General features: G+C 46.4%; 1 protein-coding gene across 1 annotated transcript in view; it reads right to left on the minus strand.

Moving 5' to 3' along the window:
- Nucleotides 1–573: 573 nt before the first annotated feature.
- Nucleotides 574–25,443, minus strand: part of LOC116704630 (ATPase family AAA domain-containing protein 2B-like) — a 42,281-nt gene continuing 17,411 nt past the window's right edge. Inside the window, 21 exon segments of the mRNA XM_032540253.1 lie at nucleotides 574–649; nucleotides 1,599–1,727; nucleotides 2,454–2,593; nucleotides 2,807–2,866; nucleotides 3,159–3,281; nucleotides 6,699–6,858; nucleotides 8,614–8,810; nucleotides 10,027–10,135; nucleotides 10,137–10,163; nucleotides 11,801–11,986; nucleotides 12,887–13,073; nucleotides 13,218–13,323; nucleotides 14,820–14,868; nucleotides 14,871–15,121; nucleotides 17,059–17,149; nucleotides 19,164–19,323; nucleotides 21,101–21,150; nucleotides 21,152–21,190; nucleotides 21,837–22,011; nucleotides 23,000–23,105; nucleotides 23,915–24,033. Of these exon segments, the coding sequence (XP_032396144.1) occupies nucleotides 617–649; nucleotides 1,599–1,727; nucleotides 2,454–2,593; nucleotides 2,807–2,866; nucleotides 3,159–3,281; nucleotides 6,699–6,858; nucleotides 8,614–8,810; nucleotides 10,027–10,135; nucleotides 10,137–10,163; nucleotides 11,801–11,986; nucleotides 12,887–13,073; nucleotides 13,218–13,323; nucleotides 14,820–14,868; nucleotides 14,871–15,121; nucleotides 17,059–17,149; nucleotides 19,164–19,323; nucleotides 21,101–21,150; nucleotides 21,152–21,190; nucleotides 21,837–22,011; nucleotides 23,000–23,105; nucleotides 23,915–24,033 (2,497 nt within the window). The 3' untranslated portion in view covers nucleotides 574–616.

Below are 25,443 nucleotides of genomic sequence, written 5' to 3' on the forward strand. Positions count from 1 at the left end.
TTTTTCTCTAAATTTTTTGTGTGTCAGTTTTCTAGCATTTGGAGAAAAAAATACTTGATAAAAGAACTTGTGTGTGACAAAAAAAAAAGACAAATGTCAATGAAAATGACAAAAATGTGAATTTTTCTTATTTATATATATTATTTATATATATTATCTATATATATTATTTATATATATTATCTCATCTAATCTAAGAAATTTGGGTTTCTTCCAAACAGATTGTCCCAAAAACAGTAACGAGGACGTTTCCCAACGACGCTGCTCACACGGTACATTAATCATCAGGTCGCCGCTTTCCTAGGATTTGGGTGTTTTTTTTGTCAATTTTAATGTCTGTTTTTTTTTTATTTTCAAATTAAAAGCACCGGCGTGTATTCCTGCGTCTGATTGGCTGATTCCAGATCAGTTACCAACGGAGAACCCAAACACAAACAACGATTATAATCAGGCCTCAGTAGCAGTTTTATTCCAGTTCATTATGTCATGAGGGTCGGAGGATCTTCTAGATTAATTAGTCTCATTAATTAATAAATTAATAATAAATAACACACGGAGGTAAAGTGACGAGTTCCTGTTTTAATCACTGAGTTTTATTAAAATAAACCTGATGGGATCAGGAGAAGCTCTCGATCTCTCTCTGCATTTCTGGAGGGAGGGGGGGGGGGGGGGGGGGGGGAGGGGGGGGGAGGGGGGGGAGGGGGGGGGAGGAAGGGAGAGGGGGAGAGGGAGGGGGGAGGGGGGGGAGAGAGAGAGACATAAAAGAGAAATTAAAACAGAGAGTGAACGTGAGCACCCGGTAACGGAGGAGTTACAGAAACACGTCTCTCGCTCTCGGCTTCTGTTTTTCTGAGTTAACGACAACGTAAACACTTAAAATCTGGGTTCATTTTCTAAAAAGACAAAATCCGAATTTTGTCTCAAAAGATCTTTTTTCTCTCAAGATATTCTGGCTTTTTTTCTCTAAATTTACAGATTTTTTCAAAATATTTGACTTTTTTTCTCTAAATTTACAGATTTTTTTCTCTAAATATTTGACTGTTTTCTCTAAATTTACAGATTTTTTCAAAATATTTGACTTTTTTCTCTAAATTTACAGATTTTTTCAAAATATTTGACTTTTTTCTCTAAATTTACAGATTTTTTCTCTAAATATTTGATTTTTTTTCTCTAAATATTTGACTTTTTTCCTCGAATTTTTCAACTTTTCACCCTCAAAATATTCCAATTTTCTCCATCCAAAACGTGTGTGTGTGTGTGTGTGTGTGTGTGTGTGTGTGTGTGTGTGTGGGGGGGGGAAGGGTTCACAAGGTTATAGTTTCAGAGGTTTGTAAACACCAAAACTGGTGTGCACGCAACACGTAAACGAAGCAAAAGATCTTTGTTTTCAAAGAATAAATAAAAAGTAAGTAATTAAAATCGTCTTCAAAAGAAGAAGAAAGCTTCTGATGGTTGTAGAGGATTTGGTTTTTTGGGATAATCATAATCTTAGTGATGGAGTCTGCTAACGGAGCTAGCAGCCTCCGACGTAACGAGGATGTACAGAAGCCAAGACGCCGTCGCCGTGTGAGTGGTGCATTGTGGGTCGGCGGGCGTACCTGGGCGAGCTCCGTCTTGTCGTGGCGGCGGCGGTGGCGGTAGACGCTCTGAGCCAGCACGGCGTAGAGCTTCTCCAGGGCCTCCACCTCGGAGGTCTCCGTCTGGACCACGGCTCTGCTGAGGAGGTCCTGGGGGGGGAGGGGGGGCAACCACAGCTTTACCATGGGGGGGGCAGATGCTTCTGTGTTAAATCTACGGCGTGGCACGGGGAGGTACCGACCCTATGCCATAGCCTGACGCCCCCCCCCCCACCCACCCACCCCACACACACCACACACACACACACACACACACACACACACACACACCACACACACACACACACCACACACCAACACACACACACACACACACAGCCCTGATTGGTGCATCTGAACAGGGACCGTGGATTTCTTCGCACTACGGGTTGTAGGGGGCGCCAGAGGAGCCGGATTAAGGTTTTAATGACCCGCTTCATGTAGTTCTGCTGGACCAGAGGGTCAGTTACAGCACATATGACAGAAAGTTAGTTTTATTATTATTATTACGTACGGCACCTTTAACTCAGTGTGAGATACATTTATGTTCACCAAGTTGTCTGAAATAACATGTAAATGCATTTAGATTTCTATCAGAGGAGGTAACACAGACTCGCTGGCTTTACTGTAGTGTCCCCCCCCCCCCACCCCCATGGTAGAGGTTTAGAAGTAGCTGTTTGTTTAATTTGGTTCCCCATTAGCTTAGCATAAGCTAACAGCTATTCTTCCTGGGGTCCTTCAATCTGTTCTGGTGACATCACATTACACACACTGGTTGTCTCCCCCCCCCCCCATGGTAAAGTAGCTGTGGTCGTCCCCCCCCCCGGGTCGACTCACCCTCAGTTTGCCGTGATCGACGACCAGCGGCGGCGCGTCCCCGTCCACGGTCGCCACGGATACGGCGGCTCTGTTAAACAGCTGCATCTGCTCCAGGGCGGCCGCGTTGGCGCTCGTCTCACAGCCGCTGCTGCGCTCCGCTGAGGAAGGAGGAGAAGGAGAAGGAGAGCGATGTAAGGCAGAAATGGTGGGGTTGGTGGGGGGTAATTCTTCAGCTGGTTACTTAGGCATCGGTGTCGGCCAGGTCGACTGTCAATGTCGCCGTTTGGGCAAAGTTCAACTTGCATTTTTCGTTTGCACGACAAGTCAAAAGATTCTTGGAGACTACACCTGGTCCTTGGTGGAGGACTTACGTGGGGGGCTAGTGGTGCCGTCGGCCGTCTCCGAGCTGCCCTGCGGATCGCTGAGAGACGCTGGAACAACGAGTACAAACTCAGTTTGGGGTTAAGAGGTTTGATGGGAGGAGTCGCTACGGTGGCCCGGAAGGACAAAAAGCAACGCATGAAAACATGGTGCTTTCTGAAATGTTGTTTTTTCTTTTATGTTTTCTAACATTGTGTTCTGTACAATTTAGTTTTTTCGTAAATGTTGCTTTGTTAAAATACGTTTTCTAACATTGTGTGTCTGAAATGTTGTGTTTTCTCAATTGTTGTGTTTAAAAAAATAAGTTAATAAAAGTTTTCCTATATGTGCCGGACGCTTCACCTCTCCTGCAGCGCGACGCCTTCACCTCCTCGCAAACTCTCTCGAAGTCTTCGTCCAGCTCGTCCCGGATGATGGCGCGCACCGTGTCCTTCAGGGCGCACGCACGGTGACGGATGTGACGGTCTGAGACACACACACAAACCACACACACACACACAGACACACGCACAGACACGCACACACACGCACGCGCACGCACGCGCGCGCACGCGCACGACACACGCACACACACGCACGCACACACACGCACACACACACACACGCACACACACACACACAACACACACAGACACACACACACACACACACACACGCACACACACACCACACACACACACACAGACACACACACACGCACAGACACCACACACACACACGCACACAGACACACGCACAGACACGCACACACGCACGCACGCGCACGCACACGCACACGCACACGCACGCGCACGCACACACACACACACACACACACACACACACACACACACACAGACACACACCACACACACACGCACAACACACACCCACACACACAGACACACACACACGCACAGACACGCACACACACACACATGCACACAGACACACCACAGACACGCACCACACACACCACACACACAGACACACACACACGCACACACACACACACACACGCACACACACACACACGCACCACACACACACACGCACAGACACACACACACACACACACACACACACACACACACACACACCACACAGCGGTATAATGATAAAACCATTTTTTAAATATATTTTATATATTTTAAAACTCTATAGTTTCTAAAGATTTTTTCATCATAGTTTAATCCATCAAACTTTCCTTTTTTTGATTATCATTTAGTCTAAAAAATCTCAAAAGAGTTAAAAAGTCCTGTCACAATTTCTCAGAGGAGATGGAGAGACAGCTAGACAGACAGACAGACAGAGACGGATAGACAGACGGAGATAGAGACAGACGGAGAGACAGACAGATAGATGGAGAGAGACAGACAGACAGAGACGGATAGACAGACGGAGATAGAGACAGACGGAGAGACAGACAGATAGATGGAGAGAGACAGACAGACAGATGGAGAGACAGAGATAGAGAGAGACAGACAGACAGATGGAGACGGATAGACAGACGGAGATAGAGACAGACGGAGAGACAGACAGATAGATGGAGAGCCAGACAGACGGAGGGACAGACAGAGAGACAGACAGATGGAGAGACAGATGGACAGACAGACATAGAGACAGATGGAGAGACAGACAGACAGAGAGACAGACAGACATAGAGACAGATGGAGAGACAGACAGACAGAGAGACAGACAGACAGAGAGACAGACAGACAGAGAAACAGACAACGGAGTGACAGACGACGGAGAGACAGACAGATAGATGGAGAGGCAGACAGACGGAGGGACAGACAGAGATAGAGACAGACGGAGAGACAGACAGATAGAGACTGGCACACAGACAGAGAGACAGACAACGGAGAGAAAGACATATAGATGGAGAGACAGACGCAGAGACAGACAAACAGATGGACAGACAGAGATAGAGACAGACGGAGAGACAGACAGATAGAGACTGGCACACAGACAGAGAGACAGACAACGGAGAGAAAGACATATAGATGGAGAGACAGACGCAGAGACAGACAAACAGATGGACAGACAGAGATAGAGACAGCCGGAAAGACAGACAGAGATAGAGACAGACGACAGAGAGACAGACAGATAGATAGAGAGGCAGACAGACAGACAGAGATAGAGACAGACAGAGAAAGAGGACAGCCGGTAAGGTGACTGTCAACAAAGAGACGAGAGGGTGAAGGCAGCAGCGTCACAATTTATTTAAAAAAACTTTTTTTTTAGCAAATGTTTTGACAACAGATAATTAATACGCATTAGACTCTGCGAGACACATTTAAAGGAAGACAGATACGGTGTTGAAGGAAGACAGATACGGTGTTGAAGGAAGACAGATACGATGTTGAAGGAAGACAGATACGATGATGATGGAAGACAGATACGGAAGACAGATACGGTGATGAAGGAAGACAGATACGGTGATGAAGGAAGACAGATACGGTGTTGAAGGAAGACAGATATGATGTTGAAGGAAGACAGATACGGTGTTGAAGGAAGACAGATACGGTGATGAAGGAAGACAGATACGGTGATGAAGGAAGACAGATACGGTGATGAAGGAAGACAGATACGATGATGAAGGAAGACAGATACGATGTTGAAGGAAGACAGATACGGTGTTGAAGGAAGACAGATATGATGTTGAAGGAAGACAGATACGGTGTTGAAGGAAGACAGATACGGTGTTGAAGGAAGACAGATACGGTGATGAAGGAAGACAGATACGGTGATGAAGGAAGACAGATACGGTGTTGAAGGAAGACAGATATGATGTTGAAGGAAGACAGATATGATGTTGAAGGAAGACAGATATGATGTTGAAGGAAGACAGATACGGTGTTGAAGGAAGACAGATACGGTGATGAAGGAAGACAGATACGATGATGAAGGAAGACAGATACGGTGATGAAGGAAGACAGATACGATGATGAAGGAAGACAGATACGGTGTTGAAGGAAGACAGATACGGTGATGAAGGAAGACAGATACGATGATGAAGGAAGACAGATACGGAAGACAGATACGGTGATGAAGGAAGACAGATACGATGATGAAGGAAGACAGATACGGTGATGAAGGAAGACAGATACGGTGATGAAGGAAGACAGATACGGTGATGAAGGAAGACAGATACGGTGATGAAGGAAGACAGATACGGTGATGAAGGAAGACAGATACGGTGATGAAGGAAGACAGATACGGTGTTGAAGGAAGACAGATACGGTGATGAAGGAAGACAGATACGATGTTGAAGGAAGACAGATACGATGTTGAAGGAAGACAGATATGATTTTGAAGGAAGACAGATACGGTTGAAGGAAGACAGTACGTGTGAAGAAAACAGATACGTTTTGAAGGAAGACAGATACGGTGATGAAGGAAGACAGATACGGTGTTGAAGGAAGACAGATACGATGTTGAAGGAAGACAGATACGGTGTTGAAGGAAGACAGATACGGTGATGAAGGAAGACAGATACGGTGTTGAAGGAAGACAGATACGGTGATGAAGGAAGACAGATACGGTGTTGAAGGAAGACAGATACGGTGATGAAGGAAGACAGATACGGTGATGAAGGAAGACAGATACGGTGTTGAAGGAAGACAGATATGATGTTGAAGGAAGACAGATACGGTGTTGAAGGAAGACAGATATGATGTTGAAGGAAGACAGATACGGTGATGAAGGAAGACAGATACGGTTTGAGGAAGACAGTACGGTGATGAAGGAAGACAGATACGGTTGATGGGATGACAGATACGGTGTTGAGGAAGGAACGCGATACGATATGAAGGAGAGACAGATCGGTGTTTGAAGTAAGACAGATACGGTGATAGGGAAGGACAGGATAGCGGAAAGGAAACAGACAGCCCGTCTCACCCATGGGGTCGCTGTCCGGGTTGTACTCCAGGGCGTTCTGCCAGATGAGGTCCGCGTCCGCCATGAACTCGCCGACGGTGACGTACTTCTGCTCGTCGATGTTGGTCGTTAGCGTGGAGAAGTCCATCGGCTTCCTGATCACCAGCATGTAGTCCGGGACCTGGACGGAGAAAAGGGGGGGGGGGGGGGGGGGGGGAGGAGGTAGAGAAGAGATGATGAAGGGAGAGGGAGTGAAACGAGGACTGACCGGGGTTTAAAAATCTATTCTTCATTACTGTATAGGACATGTAAGATGTACAGGAACTAATTAACCCACCCAGGTCACTTGCATGTTAAATGTCACATGTTAAAAATGGTTGTAGGGCCTTAAAGACAAATAAATAAATAAAACGGAACATGAATCTTCCAGATATGTATTGATATCACAGACAGATGAGTGATAAATAAGCCATTTTCCTTTCTATAACACTTCTCATACGTCTTGGGAGTCACACTGTGAAGAAATAATCATTGTAAATTATACAGATGACAAAATACATATATTTTTTTCCAAAGAAAGTCAAGACGCTTTTGCTCTCATGACATTTATGCCAATAATAACATAATAATGTCATATTTATTGATATTACACCCACAGCAATGCTACACAAGCATGTGCATGTCTAAAACAGTTTGCCTCTTGGCCTTCCATACAAGAGGGTGACGTTGTCTCCCATATATGGGCATGCTGGTTCCTGTATTTCCGTAAACAACACAGAGCAGACACAGAGCAGCGGGAGCTAGCGGCATAATTGAGCCAAAACTCGATGAATTATGGACATAAAGTGGATAAATCTTGGATGTGACGGTTTGGATTTAATGCTCAACGACCCCGAAAGAGGCTGCAAGTTCCAGGCTGGATAGAAAACCACCTGTAGAGGCTAGAAGGACCCGGAAGAGACCTCCGTAACCGCTAACTCGTTAGCTTTTAGCTGCAACCATCGGTAAGTCGCTAGCTTGTATGGTTGTTAAATGATTAGACTGTGAATCAAGGTGGAGATTTTACGCGTGGGCGAGTGTCTCGGTCTCAGAGCGTTAAAGTTGAATGAGAGACATGTTGGGGTTGGAGACGTGTGATTTGTCCCCCCAGTTGGTCCAAATGTCCCTCGAACACACCACAGGGTGTTAGGCATTCTGCTTGGACCGGGGTTGTCGGCGGGCCTCGTTTGCTGCTTTTGAGTCAGGACAAACGGAGCAGCATCATCATTAGCCTCTTAGTCCAAGTAGAATGCTTTAACCCTCATGTTGTCCTCGGGTCAAATTGACCCGTTTTCCTATATCAGTTTTTTTAATTACCCCAAATAACATGATTGATTCCACACGACGCTCTTTGGCGAGTCTCTACTCTCATTAATTTTGTAATAGTCATTTTCAATTTTATAGCATTTGAAAAACAAATTGAAGTGTTGTTGAAATAGTATTGAGTAAAAGTTGACATATTCCAGTCTGTGATTATCCATCAACATCCATTCCTTTAATTTTAGTCTCAATAATTCCTAATTTCTGCTTTTCTAACTCAAACATTAGGTATAATTTCCTATAAATGAGGTTCATTGACCATAAATCTAAAAAATAACTAAAACTAAAGTTAATAAGTTAGTGTCACGTAGTGTTAAAAAGTGACAAACATTGAAAAAAGCATAAAAAGTGATTGAAAAAAGGGACAAAAATGTAAGAAAAAGTTAAAAAAAAAAAGTCAATAAAAAGCGTCAACAAAAGTGTTAATTTTCAATTTTGACGGGAAGACAACCCGAGGGTTAACACCCCGGCGTGTTGGTTGTTCCTGTTCATGAATGTTATGTTTACATGTCTTTTCTGAATATAAAATAAAATAAAAATGTGATCACATAGATAATAAACATAAAACCCCCCTCACCTCCTCGATGTCGACGGGTCTGGTGAAGGCCCTGAAGCGGCGGTCCAGACTCAGACGCTCGGTGACGTTGCGCAGGAAGAGGCGGAGCTCCCGCAGCACGTCCTCCTCCTGCTCCTCCAGATGGAGGCGGTCCTGCTCTGGCAGCTGGCGGTGGGGGGGCGGGGGGGCCAGGGGGAGGATCTCCAGGGCCCGAGTCACTGAGAAGGGGGGACCAGGCCAAAAGTATCAGCACTCATGTCATGCTTTACCTTAGACTGGATGTTGTGGTTTAATCCTCGAAGGGGGATTTCACACCTGCCTCGTGTGTGTGAGACCCTCGTGGGTCTGGACCCCACGAGGGTCCGGACCCTCAGTGGCTCAGACCCTCGTGTGTGTGAGACCCTCGTGTGGTCCGGACTTTCAGACTTTACAGTTTACAAAATGACAGGTGGAAAACATCCCTCGGACCAAACAGACAAAATTTGGTTCGACGTGAAAGACAATAGTCTGTCCCCCAGAGGACGCTCTACAACGTCCCTGTTAGTGATGGCGTTGCATCGTCTGTCCCCCAGAGGACGCTCTACAACGTCCCCGTTAGTGATGGCGTTGCATAGTCTGTCCACCAGAGGACGCTCTACAACGTCCCTGTTAGTGATGGCGTTGCATAGTCTGTCCACCAGAGGACGCTCTACAACGTCCCTGTTAGTGATGGCGTTGCATAGTCTGTCCACCAGAGGACGCTCTACAACGTCCCTGTTAGTGATGGCGTTGCATCGTCTGTCCCCCAGAGGACGCTCTACAACGTCCCTGTTAGTGATGCGTGCATAGTTGTCCCCCAGAGGACGCTCTACAACGTCCCTGTTAGTGATGCGTTGCATCGTCTGTCCCCAGAGGACGCTCTACAACGTCCCTGTGTAGTGATGCGTTGCATCGTCTGTCCACCAGAGGACGCTCTACAACGTCCCTGTTAGTGATGGCGTTGCATAGTCTGTCCACCAGAGGACGCTCTACAACCGTCCCGTTAGTGATGGCGTTGCATAGTCTGTCCCCAGAGGACGCTCTACACGTCCCTGTAGTGATGGCGTTGCATAGTCTGTCCACCAGAGGACGCTCTACAAACGTCCCTGTTAGTGATTGCGTTGCATAGTCTGTCCACCAAGAGGACGCTCATACAACGTCCCTGTTAGTGATGGTGTTGCATAGTCTGTCCACCAGAGGACGCTCTACAACGTCCCTGTTAGTGATGGCGTTGCATAGTCTGTCCACCAGAGGACGCTCTACACGTCACATTGTTGTTGTTGTTTTTATGGACCGTGATTCTAATAATAAAGGCTATATCTATATATCTATATCTATACCTCGGAACAAAAACATGAACCTTGGTTTTCGGACTTTTGCGCTAACACTCAGCAAGATTACGTGCTCTGTTCGTACGTGCTCTCTTCGTGGAGGGCGGCGGCTCGGCCGCCTGGTTTAGGATCAGGTCCTGGAAGAAGTCGGTCCTCTCCAGCCGCGTGGGGACCCGGATGGTGTAAACCTCCCCGATACTCCACCCGGAACAGAAACTGAATCTGAGGAGGGAAAACGAAGCAGAAGTCAGCTCGGAAGAACGGTTTAAGAAGCACGGTTTGGCTTCTTGTGGAAATGAAAATTACAGAAAAAGCTAAAAAATACTTCAATCTGATCTCTGTTATGTCTTTTCCACCAAGGCGGTTCTGGTGCTGGTTCGGAGTCAGTGCCAAATCTTGAACCGGTTCTTTGCTTTTCCACATAAATAAACCTGGCTCTGGGCCCAGAACACAGGTTCCAACTCAGCACCAACGTAGCGCTGGTCTAGAGATAAGAACCGGGTACGTCAGGTGCTGGGGGGGGCGGGGGGGGCGGGGTTATCATGACGTTTGAAAACCAAAACGTCTGGCGGCCATTTCGAAAACCGCGGTCCGCTGTTAACCATAGAGAGCTGTTGATGTTAGCTTTGGACCTGGATGGGACACCAGAACCACCGTGGTCTGGGGAGAGAACCACCGTGGTCTGGGGAGGACACCATAACCACCATGCTCTGGGGAGGAAACCAGAACCACCGTGGTCTGGGGAGGAAACCAGAACCACCATGGTCTGGGGAGGAAACCAGAACCACCGTGGTCTGGGGAGGAAACCAGAACCACCGTGTTGGGGAGGACACCATACCACCTGCTGGGGAGGAACACCAGAACCACCGTGGTCTGGGGAGGAACCAGAACCCCGTGGTCTGGGGAGGAAACCAGAACCACCGTGGTCTGGGGAGGACACCATAACCACCGTGGTCTGGGGAGGACACCAGAACCACCGTTGGTCTGGGGAGGAAACCAGAACCACCGTGGTCGGGGAGGAAACCAGAACCACCGTGGTCTAGGGAGGAAACCACGGTCTGCTGGCTCTCAGGCTGGGGGAGATCCAGCTGGTTCTTAGGGAACTGGAGTAGAACCAGCACCGAACTGGCACCAGCACCCAGCACAAGAACCAGAAGCAGCACCTGGTTTGCCTTGGTGGAAAAGACATGTTAGTTGGGGAACCACGCCAAGAAAAGTGTTTTTCCGCAAAGGGGGTGTCAACAAACGGCCCATTTATGTGACGTCCTGTTATGTTATCTTTTAAACCCCCCCCCCCCCCCCCCCCCCCCCCCCCCCCCACCCCCCCCCCCCCCCAAAAGCACAGGTAGACTTTATAATTCACAATTGCTGTTTACGCCAGATCGTTTATAGATTTGTATTTAGCACATGTAAGAGAAAAACCCATCTACGACCAAATAAGTTTTAAAGACTGCAAAGAATTCCCTAAAACGAGTCAACGAAAGGTTGCGTCTAGAAAAGAAAATACATCTTTCTATATCTATCTATAAAAAAGGTTCAGTTTGAAGTAGGTTTTTTTTCCTGGCCGATGCCGATCTTTAGAAATCAGGGTCAGCCGACGGCCGATAAATGCAGATTTATTTTGGCCGATATTTGCTTGTTTTTCGGCAAAAGGGTCCGGGATAAGACCAGGTCTTTTGTCCGGGATAAGACCAGGTCTTTTGTCCGGGATAAGACCAGGTCTTTTGTCCGGGATAAGACCAGGTCTTTTGTCCGGGATAAGACCAGGTCTTTTGTCCGGCATAAGACCAGGTCTTTTGTCCGGCATAAGACCAGGTCTTTTGTCAGGGCATAAGACCCGGGACGGTCCAGCTGCTCACCTCCGGGTCCAGGTGCTGGTGGGGGACGCTGCAGGTGGCGAGGAGGAGGATGGGGGACAGGGAGGGGATGCTGCCCAGCAGGCTGAGGAAGGACGCCCTCAGCGAGGACCCGGCCGTGTCCCACCACTGCTGGATGTGGGGCATGTAGAGGACGCTGGGAGACGTCCGCTTGGCCTCGCAGAACACCTGGGGGGACGGGGACAACTGTCTCTTACAGGCAAGTCAGTAACAACTCTGCATATTTTTTGAAATCACTTTGATGACATATTAAAATGACACTTGATTAGTGTGTTCCGATGCGTTTCTATCACTGTCACTGTGCAATGACCGTGGCTAAGTAATAATTATAAGGTCAAATAAATTCCTAATAATTCCTTAATTGTGATTAATTGTATTTAGTGATATCAGATATTCGTCAAAGCCATGGAATCACTGGAACACGCACCTGTCCCCGTTTTAATTATTGGACATTGTAATTTGTAGATTTGCATGTTTGTGTGTTTCTTTTGTGATGTTTTTGGGGATCAGTTTGTCTATATGTAGTTATGTTTGTGTTTGGTTTCAACCCCTTTTGTAATGTGTTGAGTGTACTTTTTTTATCTTGAGTCTGTAAATAAAGAAATATACATGGGCCGTATTCATATAGATTCTAGTCTTAACGACTACTCAAAGCGCTTTTACATCGTACAGGAACCATTCACACACATTAATACACTGTGGCTGCTCATCAGATACACACTCACACACTCACACACTCTGATGGCGCAGCTCAGTGTCTTGCCCAAGGACACTTCAACATGAGACCGCAGGGCCAGGGATTGAACCAACAACCTTCTGATTAGCAGGCAACCTCTCTCCCACTGAGCCACAGCCGCCCCATAATTTGGCTAAAGATTTCTATTTCCTTCTACCTCGCTGACACAACCGCTACGTGTTATGCATATTATTGCGTAATGACGTCACGGATATGCAAATGATGAACAACCCAGTGAGTTGTTTCCTCCTATCCCAGAATGCATCTGTGGTGTAGCCAGCCCTTGCGGCTCAGTCCTGTGGAGATAAGAGCGGGCGGTGTGAGACAGTCACCTGGGCGCAGGCCTCCTCCGGCGAGGTGCCGCTGACCCCGAACAGCACGGCAGAGTCCAGGCTGTGGACGGGGAAGCGCTCCAGAGCGTGCAGAACCGCGGGCGCCAGGTGGGAGGTCTGACCGGCACCAGGCCGGCCCGCCAGGAGCATCCTGGGACGGTGGGGACCGGGGTTCCGGCATCCTGCAGGGGGGACGGGCGTGAATAGGGGATTAAAGGCCCTGTAGAAACCCACTACAACGCTTTTAATTTGTCAATTATCTTTACAAAATCAGTTAAATTGTCTAATCTTTTCTTTTTTTAAAAAGGGCGGTGCAAGCTTGTTTTGGACCCCCGGGGGAAAGTGCAGGACGTGTCTGGTCTTGGAGGTGGAGGGGGGAGAGGGGAACCGGGGAGGGTGTTTCCCCCGTGCAGGTCCGTCAAGGCACCAGAGGTCAGTCTGCCCCAGACAAGACAGACAGAAAAGAGGAGCTATTTTTCGGGGAGCGTCCCCAAAAAGACAGTCAGCTGTCGGGGGATTTTTTATGGGGGACGATTTTCAAAATTTTTATTTTCCCAAAATTTTGTTTTTTTTCCTCATTGTTTCCCGAATATTTTTTTTGTGTATAGTTAAGGGGCTTCCTAAAAAAGAGGATTTCCCAATAAAAAAATTGAAATTTTTGAGTTTTTTTCCCGGGGTTTCAATCCTTCGCTGGGTGCGGTGAAAACAAACGGCTTGGGGTCTGCCCTTAGAAAAAAAGGCGGGGTTTTAGGAGCCTGTTATGTTAACAACGCGGGAAAACCTGTTATGCTGATCAATAGTTTGTTTGAGGGGGTTCAAAAGGGTCTGAATTTTTCGTTTGATTAATTACGTCTGCCCTTCTATTTTAACCTTTTTCCCATATAATGGGGAAACCTCGTCCAAACAGGAAACCAGGCGGTTTTTCTGTGGGTTGGTTTTACTTTTTTCTGTTTTTATACACGTGACTGGTCCCCAAAGGAAAAAAAACGAGACCTTGGAGCCGCGCTGCTTCGTCAGCACAAATAAAAACACAACCCGTCCACGTCGTAAAAATTTGACGATGTAACCCGCTTTACTTTGGTTAAAGGACTGCTCTCAGGGGGAAAATTTAAAGTTCTCAAGTTCAAGGTGACACAGAGGTGAAAGAGGTACACACAGGGCAGAGGTGTCAGAGGTGACACGAGGGAACCCAAAAGGGCAGAGGTGCGAGGTCATAGAGGGGACCAGAGGTGACCCAGTGAAAGGGTGTCAAGGTGACATAGAGGGGCCAGAGGTTACACAGTGAACAGGGGGCAAGGGACACACAGGGTCAGGGGTAAGGGCATAGGGGAACAAGGGGACACAAGGGGACCAGGGGTCAGAGGTGACAAGAGGGGACGAGGTGACCACAGGGCACAGGGGTGTCAGAGGGCACAAGGGGAATGAGTGAAAAGAGGGACACCAAAGGGACAAGGGGGCCCAGGGTGTCAGAGGGACCGAGGTGAACAAGGGGGACACAAGGGACAAGAGGTGACACCCAGGTGACAAGAGGGACACACAGGTACACAAGGGGAACCCGAGGGGAAAAACAGGGGAAAAAAGAGTGACACAAGGTGCCCGGGGACACGAGGTGCACCCCCGGTGACCCAGGGGACATAGGGGACACCCAAGTGACACGAGGGGGACAACAGGTACCAAGGGACACCCGGTGACACACAGGGGACCAAAGGGGCCCGAGGTTTAAAAGAGGTGAAACACAGGGGGTAGGGTGGCAAAGAGGTGCACCAGGGGACAAAGGGCCCCTTTCACCCAAGGGACACAATTAATAAAAGTGTCCCCTTCGGGGGGGAGTGGGGTCGGGTTCTTGGGTTAAAAAAATTTGGTTCCTTTTGTGGTTTTTTAAAGAAATGCCCCACACGGGGATACCCCCCATCCCCCCCTTTTTTTCCCGATAAACCGGCTCCCTTTCCTTTCAGCCCCCGCCTGGGGGGAAAGCCCTGAGGGCCCCAGGGGTGGGGCAGCGCGGCGCCCCGCGGGGGCACCCCGGGCGACGCGGCGCGGGGGCGAGGGGGCGGGGACCGCCGCGAGGCCGGGGTATCTTCCTCATCGCCGCCGCGAAGTCGCAGCCGCCGACCGTGATGGAGGAGACGTCCAGGAGCAGCTTCTGGGAGGTGGCGTAGATCTGAGGGTAGCGGCGGCGCAGGGCGCACAGCGCCGCCTCGGTGCACACCGCCCGGACGTCGGCGCCGCAGTAACCTGGGAGACAGGAAGTGGATCAACAGACAGACTCATTAAGTCAAAGTCTGCTTTATTGTCAATTTCTTCACATGTCAAGACATACAAAGAGATCGAAATTGCGTTTCCCTCCATCCCCCGGTGGAGACAAGACATATTTTAACCAATTAGGTCCACAGACAAACGTAACATTCAAGTAAACAATATAAAAAGTAAAAATAAGAAGATGTATACAATGAGGAAAATAAGAGCAGCAAAATTTGAGTTGAGAATGTGCAATTGTGCATACAGTAGACAGTCAATATAAGGTTAATTAATTAACTAATTAATTAAAACATTAAAACAAAGGACTGGCGATTAACTTAGCAGTTGACAAGTGATCGACTCATCGACTTCATCGTTGCAGCTGTAAACTTTATGTAAGTTTTAAAGAAGAAAGGACGTATGTAAGAAGGAAGGAGGCAAGAAAATAAAAGGGGAGGAAGGAATAATGGAAGGAAAACACAGGAAGTATAAATAAGGAAGGATGGAAAAAGGGAATATAAAAGGAAATAGACGAGGAAAGAAGGTAGGAAGGATGAAAAGAAGGAGGCAAGGATGGAAGTAAAAGGGGAGGAAGGAATGATGGAAGGAATATTTCACTTAAACGGAAAATAAGGAAGGATGTAAAGAGGGAAGCAAGGAAAGAAGACGGAAGAAAAGAAGTAGGGAAGGAGGTGAAGAAGGAAAGGAAAATATATACAAAGCAGGTAGGAAATAGACGAGGAAAGAAGGTAGGAAGGATGAAAAGAAGGAGGCAAGGATGGAAATAAAAGAGGAGGAAGGAATAATGAAAAGGAAAGTAAAGAAAGGATGGAATAAGGAAAAGGAGGGAAAGAATTAGGGAAGGAGGTAGAGAAGGAAAGTATGTAAGAAGGAGTTAGGAAATAGAAGGAAAGGAAGGATGAAAAGAAGGAGGCAAGGATGAAAATAAAAGGGGAGGAAGAAATGATGGAAGGAATATTTCACTTATAGGGAAAATAAGGAAGGATGTAAAGAGGGAAGCAAGGAAAGAAGACGGAAGAAAAGAATTAGGGAAGGAGGTGAAGAAGGAAAGGAAAATATATACAAAGCAGGTAGGAAATAGACGAGGAAAGAAAGTAGGAAGGAAGGATGAAAGGAAGGAGGCAAGGATAGAAATAAAAGGGGAGGAAGGGATAATAAAAAGGAAAGTAAAGAAAGGATGGAATAAGGAAAAGGAGGGAAAGAATTAGGGAAGGAGGTAGAGAAGGAAAGTATGTAAGAAGGAGGTAGGAAATAGAAGGAAAGGAAGGATGAAAAGAAGGAGGCAAGGATGGAAATAAAAGGGGAGGAAGAAATGATGGAAGGAATATTTCACTTAAACGGAAAATAAGGAAGGATGGAAAGAGGGAAGCAAGGAAAGAAGACGGAAGAAAAGAATTAGGGAAGGAGGTGAAGAAGGAAAGGAAAATATATACAAAGCAGGTAGGAAATAGACGAGGAAAGAAAGTAGGAAGGAAGGATGAAAGGAAGGAGGCAAGGATGGAAATAAAGGCAGTAGGAAAGAATCGACTCGTCTATAATAACAAGCTAAAGTCCCAATAAGTCGGAGAGTTCCTTTAAAAGAATATTTGTCAGTTTAGACCCCGGAGACGTGTTGTATGCACAATATCAGATTTATAATCTGCCTGCTTCTTATAAAGAAAACCCTTCTTAATAAAGTTAGAAGTTTTCTCTTTGTTGTGTATGATTTTGGTAGATTACAGAATTCATTAGGTTATGAACCCAGGCTAAACTCGACTAAAACGAGGACTACAAAAATCATCTTTTGGAAATTGATCTTAATGGCTTACTTAAAAAAAAAAAAAGGACAAATCCGACCTTTAAAGACACCTATTTTCTTTGTGATACTTCTCTTTTCATTTGTCGTGACGAAGCAGCCGCGAGGTCTTTCTTACCGACGCACTTCTCGGCGAGCTCGTCCAGGAAGTCTTCCGCCGGACGAGGTTCCCACTTCCCGGTGTGGATTCTCAGGATCTCTTTACGAGACTGAAACACAGCCGGGAGAAAACAGACGGCTGTTCAGACGCAGCCGTGTACACGCGCACACACACACACACACACCAGCCTTGGCAACCAAAATGACAATAAAATAAACGTAGAAGAAAAGGAAGAGAATAACAGAAAAGGGGTTTCCCGAGAATTACATTTCAAAAGCATCCCAAAAGGATGAATAATAAAGAGAAGTCTAAGTCTGAGTCGCAGTGTGCCGTCCTCATTTTAAAGCCAAAATATTCAAGTTTAACAACGAGACCCTACGAGCTGACTGAAGATGAGAAGATTCAGACTCTAATTTTCTGCATTAAAGGGTAACTACCGTTTATTTCAGCCTATGTTCCTGTGTTTTGGTGTCTAAGTGACTGACGGGAACCAGAATCTTTGACATTGGTCCAGTATTAACCCTCCTGTTGTCCTCGGGGTCAAGTTGACCCGTTTACAGAAGAATTATTTTGGGCCTTTCCACCTTTATTTTATCAGATCTACGACCAAAGAATGTTGTGAAAAGCTTCAAAAACGCGGGAAAAATTTCAACAAAAACATTTTCTTCTAAACGCTGAAAAAAGTGACCAAACAAAATCGAAAAAAATCGCCAAAGGTGAAAAAAAACTTGCTAAAAATAAGTGGTAACCGTGAGAATAAAACTTGTCAAAACAAACTACAAAAACATGATAAAAGTGACGACAAAAATTGGGGAAAAAATACTACAAAAACATTGACAAAAGTGTAGGAAAAAAAACATCAAAATGTCAAAATTTCGGCCCAGAAAAAACCCCAAAGTTACAGGTCGATGGGAAGGCAATACAAGGGTTAAGAGAGATAAGGTGGAACAAGCTACAATGGAAGTCAATGGGACAAATGTCCCGCTGGTATTCACCTTCACTAAAGGTGCTCGTTGTGCTGCTGACAGACTCAGATTATTGTTAAGTGTTTGACAACATTGTGGAGAGGATTTCTAAGGAGGTCGACATTTCAGTGAAAGAGTAAAATCCTGTTTTTAATCAGAAAAACATCCACAAAATTGCATTTGCTAAATCCACCAGACTCCATGTAAATAAACAGTAATTTTATCATCGTAAGCTACGCTTCATTCAAAGTCGACAGAAACTTAATTAAACCGTGAAAAGCCGTTTTTGGGGTCGTCTTTCTACTTAACCAACCATCTCAACTCTAGTTTTGGTTGAATTAAAAACACAGTTGACCGATTTACATGGGAACATATGTCGGCTCCAAACACGCTAAAAGTGTTGCTTTTTTAAATGGAGTCTGGTGGGTTCGGCGCCAGCGACTTCAGAGCCGTTTCTGGTTAAACAGAAAGGTCTCAGAGGTTTTATTCTCGTTACAGCAGCAGCAGCAGGTTTCCACAGTAAAAGCAAAAAACAAAAAAAACAAGAACAAGCAAACAACAGCCAATGAGCAGAGGGCATAGACTGAACGTAAAGTGGCGTCAAATGAAGGTTTTGTAAAGTGCGGTTGCCATAGTACAAAAAAACAATATTGCAGTGTAAGTAGGTGACGTTAAAATTAAATTAAATATATCTGCCGATAACGCCTGCGTCTCGGTCGGGACGGTTAACTTTAACACATTAAAGATAATTCAATTTTAATTTAATTTCTTTTTTTAACAAATTAGAGTTTTGAATGAATCCCAGGAAACATCCAATGTTTACTCATTGTCATGTGACGCAGCGATGTAGTAACACAAAACACACACGCTATAAAAAAGCCTCTCTCTGTAGGGATCCTTTCTATAATGTTGTCGGACACTCAGAATAATAATCGGAGCCTTTTGGCGACACAAACAGCACATTTAGTGGACCGTGGACAGATGAACAACACTCTCTCAGTCACAGAGAAAAACATAAGAAAAAAGGGTTGTTTATGTACGCTGGACTTGGGACAGATCTGCAAACGAACCAAAACGATAACAAGCGATGCTGAATGTTTCTATGAACTCATGAATTACAAGGTGCAGACGTTGTGAGACGTGTGGGAAGGACGTCACCTCTCGGTCCGGCAGCCCGAAGAGGAACTCCCTGTCGAAGCGTCCGGGCCGTCGCAGCGCCGGGTCGATGGCGTCCAGACGGTTCGTCGCCCCGATGACGACGACCTCGCCTCGGCTGTCCAACCCGTCCATCAGGGCCAGGAGCGTAGAGACGATGGAGCTGCAGGACGGACATGTAGGGACGGACATTTAGGGACGGACATGTAGCGACGGACAAGTAGGGACGGACATGTAGGGACGGACATGTAGGGACGGACAAATAGCGACGGACATGTAGGGACGGACATATAGCGACGGACAATAGGGACGGACATATAGGGACGGACTTTTAGGGACGAACATGTAGGGACGGACATGTAGGGATGGACAAATAGCGACGGACATATAGGGACGGACATATAGCGACGGACAATAGGGACGGACATATAGGGACGGACATGTAGGGACGGAGAAATAGCGACGGACATATAGGGACGGACATATAGCGACGGACATGTAGGGACGGACATTTAGGGTCGGACATTTAGGGTCGGACATGTAGGGACGGACATGTACGGACGGACATATAGGGACGGACATGTAGGGACGGACATGTAGGGACGGACACGTAGGGACGGACAAATAGCGACGGACATGTAGGGACGGACATATAGCGACGGACAATAGGGATGGACATATAGCGACGGACAATAGGGACGGACATATAGGGACGGACATTTAGGGACGAACATGTAGGGACGGACATGTAGGGATGGACAAATAGCGACGGACATATAGGGACGGACATATAGCGACGGACAATAGGGACGGACATATAGGGACGGACATGTAGGGACGGACATGTAGGGACGGAGAAATAGCGACGGACATATAGGGACGGACATATAGCGACGGACATGTAGGGACGGACATTTAGGGTCGGACATTTAGGGTCGGACATGTAGGGACGGACATGTACGGACGGACATATAGGGACGGACATGTAGGGACGGACATGTAGGGGCGGACATTTAGGGACGGACATGTAGGGACGGACATGTAGGGGCGGACATGTAGGGACGGACATGTAGGGACGGACATGTAGGGGCGGACATGTAGGGACGGACATGTAGGGACGGACATGTAGGGACGGACATGTAGCGACGGACATGTAGGGACGGACATGTAGCGACGGACATTTAGCGTCGGACATGTAGCGACGGACATGTAGGGACGGACATTTAGCGACGGACATGTAGCGACGGACATGTAGCGACGGACATGTAGGGACGGACATTTAGGGTCGGACATGTAGGGACGGACATATAGGGACGGACATGTAGGGACGGACATTTAGGGACGGACATGTAGCGACGGACATGTAGGGACGGACATGTAGGGACGGACATTTAGGGACGGACATTTGGCGAGACAAGGAAATGAAAACTCCTCCTACTCCTCCTGCTCCACGCCTTCATGATGTCCACTTTAGCCTTCTGTGTTGGGACCAACAGCTGATTCAGGTTGTCAGTTTCAAAGACAATCTCACTGAAATCTCCTTAACCCTCCTGTTGTCTTCGGGGTCAAATCTGACCCATGACGTTGGTGTGTTTGTGTGTGTGTGTATGTGTGTGTGTGTGTGTGTGTGTGTGTGTGTGTGTGTGTGGTGTGTGTGTTGTGTGTCTGTACTCAGGTGTCGGGCCGAGGAGGTCCACCAAACCCACCAGCAAGTATCAGACCTCCAACATATTCAACGGCATCAGCACCAGGTGAGACATCGACACTCAAAAATATAATAAAATCACGCTGATGGCGTGTGTGTGTGTGTGTGTGTGTGTGTGTGTGTGTGTCTAAGCACCAACTATCCTATCCTAAGATACTTGATCTGAGTGGAAATGGCCTTTCTATCCATTTTATTTCTATGGCCAGGAACTCTTTCTGAGTTAGTTGGTTCTGACCTGTGAATCTGGTCCTGTCTGCTGGACCGGACCGGAGCCAGGCCGTCGATCCTCGTCGAAGAGAATGATGGACGGACGCATCTGATACGCCTGAAGGAAGAGACAGACAGACACACCACACACACAACACAACGCACACACGCGCACACACACACACACACACACACACAGACACACACACACACACACACGCACACACACACACACAGACACACACACACACACACACACACAGGACACCACACACACACACCACACACACACACACACACCCCCACACACACACACACACACAGAAGAACACAAAAACACACACACACACACACACACACACGCACACACACACACACACATACACAGACAGACAGACAGACAGACACACACACACGCACACACACACACACACGCACACACCACAACACAGACACAGACAGACAGACAACAGACACACACACACACACACACACACAACACAGACAGACAGACAGACAGACAGACACACACACGGCCACACAAAAAACTCAAGAAGAGAAAAAACTAATTCAACTCTAAAGTCTCTTCAATTACTGATTAATTACAGGGTACAGTAACAACGTGACTGGGTAACAGACGCAGGGGGGGAGGGGGGTGGGGGTGGGGGTGGGGGGTGGGGGGGGGGGGGGGTGTTTGTTGTTGTTGCTCTGCAGCCGGCCAGCAGGGGGCAGCCCTGTCAGGTATGAATCCCCAGGTGTGCTACCTGCTCAAACAGCAGGCGCAGCTGGCGCTCTGACTCGCCGACCCACTTGCTGAGGCAGTCCGCCCCCTTCCTCATGAAGAAGGCCACCTTCCTGTTGCCATGGCTACACTCGTTGGCCAGCGCCCGGGCGACCAGCGTTTTCCCCGTCCCAGGAGGCCCGTAAAACAGACAACCTCTGGAGGGGGAGAGGCAGGGAGAGTTTAGTTAGTTTAATAGTCTATGTGAACATGAAAAAAACAAAAAACAACAACAACAGCATTAAGATAAAAGATTAATTCCTGCATACGTACGTAATTAAAATGACGGATAAATAAGGTCCTGATGTACGTCTCAGCACAATCTTCAAAAATTGAAAGTCATTCAAACGGAACAAAACTTTCCCACGTTCAAAAGGAGCAGGAGGAAGTTGATAAACAACTCGTCGGGTCCGACCCCCTTTCTCTACTTTTATCCTTTTAGTAAATCTTATTCTTCAGTTATTTACACATCAGAGACACACAAGCACTTATAAACCCTTTCTTCTACTTTCTATACCATCTATCTACAGCAGATTGCATAACACAGCCATACTAGACTTGGTATATAGACATGCTAGTATTTAGATATATTAGTATATAGTAGGGGTGTGACGAGACGCTTACTCCACGAGACGAGACACATCACGAGATTGGGTTCACGAGAACGAGACGAGACGAGAATTTTTTTTTAAATTTAAAGAAATCCTCGATGAAATATATGAATGGAAAATAGTTTTTTTATTCAACTGAAAAATCACAAAATGCCAAAAGTGCATTTTGAAATCAACTATTAATGATGAATGTTATTTAACTTCTTTTTTTTTTTTACTATTTTAATGAATTATATGCAGTAAAGTACAATTTCACACGAGAAATCTAACTCCTAACTCCTAACAAATGATTTAAAAGGGGCCGGGGGATCTTCAATAGTAATTTCACGCTCCATCACGCTGACATCACATCGCCTCACGAGACAACTTTTCACCTCGACGAGAAATCTCGTTAATCTCGCGAGATCTCGTAAAACGAGATCTCGCGTAGGTTAGGGTAAGGGGCTAGGGAACGCATTATGTCAATGTCCCCACAAAGATAGGCAGACACGACTGTGTGTGCGTGTGTGTGTGTGTGTGTGTGTGTGTGTGAGACCTGGGAGGCTGAATGTGGAAGTTGTCAAAGACTTCTGGGTAGAGAAGCGGGAAGACGACATCTCTTCAGGTGAGATGTGCCCACAGACTCGAGCTGCTGACCCCACCTGGGTGGGGTGGGAGGGGGTGTAGTAGAGGGGGTGAAGAGTGGGTGAGAGAGAGGGTGAGAGAGGGAATAGAAACAGGAATTCCCGACAGTATCTACCATGTGGGGGACTTATGAGAACAGAAATAAGACGTATTACTAGTATGGGACTTATAGAAACAGAAATATAGACAGTATCTACCTATGTTATAGGACATAGAAACAGAAATATAGACAGTATCTACCTATGTTATGGGACTTATAGAAACAGAAATATAGACAGTATCTACCTATGTTATGGGACTTATAGAAACAGAAATATAGACGGTATCTACCTATGTTATGGGACTATAGAAACAGAATATAGACAGTATCTACCTATGTTATGGGACTTATAGAAACAGAAATATAGACAGTATCTACCTATGTTATAGGACTTATAGAAACAGAAATATAGACAGTATCTACCTATGTTATGGGACTTATAGAAACAGAAATATAGACAGTATCTACCTATGTTATGGGACTTATAGAAACAGAAATATAGACGGTATCTACCTATGTTATGGGACTTATAGAAACAGAAATATAGACAGTATCTACCTATGTTATGGGACTTATAGAAACAGAAATATAGACAGTATCTACCTATGTTATGGGACTTATAGAAACAGAAATATAGACAGTATCTACCTATGTTATGGGACTTATAGAAACAGGAATATCAGACAGTATCTACCTATGTTATGGGACTTATAGAAACAGAAATATCAGACAGTGTCTACCTATGTTATGGGACTTATAGAAACAGAAATATCAGACAGTGTCTACCTATGTTATGGTCTGAACTCACCGATTGGTCGATGGCCATGGGATCGATATCTGCCAGACCTGCCCCGGCGTTGATCTTGTCTCTGCGAGTCCCCAGAGGGTTCTCCGGACGCCGACCGCTGGGGGGGGGGGGGGGGGGCGGGGGAACCAAAACAAAAGGTCAACAGATTGTGTGAGCAGCACACACACTTCACACAAACAGCCTTCCTCACGCTGATGAAGAAGATGATTTCGAAATGAAATAACCATTTAAATCAGAGATCTGGACGAGAAGATTGACCACGCTTATGTCTGCATGCTCATTACACAACATTTAACATTTAATTTTCCTCCATTTGACCAGGTAAAAGTCTCGTTGACATGAGACCAGAGGGACCAGAGGGACCAGAGAGACCAGAGGGACCAGAGAGACCAGAGGGACCAGAGGGACCAGATGGACCAGAGGGTAGCATGAAAACATCGTTCATTCAAACCTTTATTTAACCAGGATAAAAAACTCCTTGAGATTAAAGATCTCTTTTACAAGAGTGTCCTGCAGTGGCAGCAGCACGGTGTGAAGTGGACACAGAGACACTTCCAGGTAAAGACAGAGACACTTCCAGGTAAAGACAGAGACACAGAGACACTTCCAGGTAAATACAGAGACACTTCCAGGTAAAGACAGAGACACAGAGACACTTCCAGGTAAAGACAGAGACACAGAGACACTTTCAGGTAAAGACAGAGACACTTACAGGTAAATACAGAGACACAGAGACACTTCCAGGTAAATACAGAGACACAGAGACACTTCCAGGTAAAGACAGAGACACAGAGACACTTCCAGGTAAAGACAGAGACACAGAGACACTTACAGGTAAATACAGAGACACAGAGACACTTCCAGGTAAAGACAGAGACACAGAGACACTTCCAGGTAAGAAGGACACAGAGACATTAGAGGAGCGGACACTTACAGGTAAAGACAGAGACACAGAGACACTTACAGGTAAAGACAGAGACACAGAGACACTTACAGGTAAAGACAGAGACACAGAGACACTTACAGGTAAATACAGAAACACAGAGACACTTACAGGTAAAGACAGAGACACAGAGACACTTACAGGTAAATACAGAAACACAGAGACACTTACAGGTAAAGACAGAGACACAGAGACACTTACAGGTAAATACAGAAACACAGAGACACTTCCAGGTAAATACAGAGACACAGAGACACTTCCAGGATAAAGCCCAAGAGACACTTCCAGGTAAAGACAGAGACAACTTCAGGTAAAGACAGAGACACAGAGATATATCCAGGTAAAGACAGAGACACAGAGATATTACAGGTAAAGACAGAGACACAGAGACACTTACAGGTAAAACAGAGAACACAGAGACACTTCCAGGTAAATACAGAGACACAGAGACACTTCCGGGTAAAGACAGAGACACAAAGACCTTCCAGGTAAACAGAGACACAGAGACCTTCCAGGTAAATACAGAGACACAGAGACACTTCCAGGTAAAGACACAGAGACACT

The sequence above is a fragment of the Etheostoma spectabile genome, chromosome 16 (assembly GCF_008692095.1).
Source record: "Etheostoma spectabile isolate EspeVRDwgs_2016 chromosome 16, UIUC_Espe_1.0, whole genome shotgun sequence".
Taxonomy (NCBI): Eukaryota; Metazoa; Chordata; class Actinopteri; order Perciformes; family Percidae; genus Etheostoma; species Etheostoma spectabile.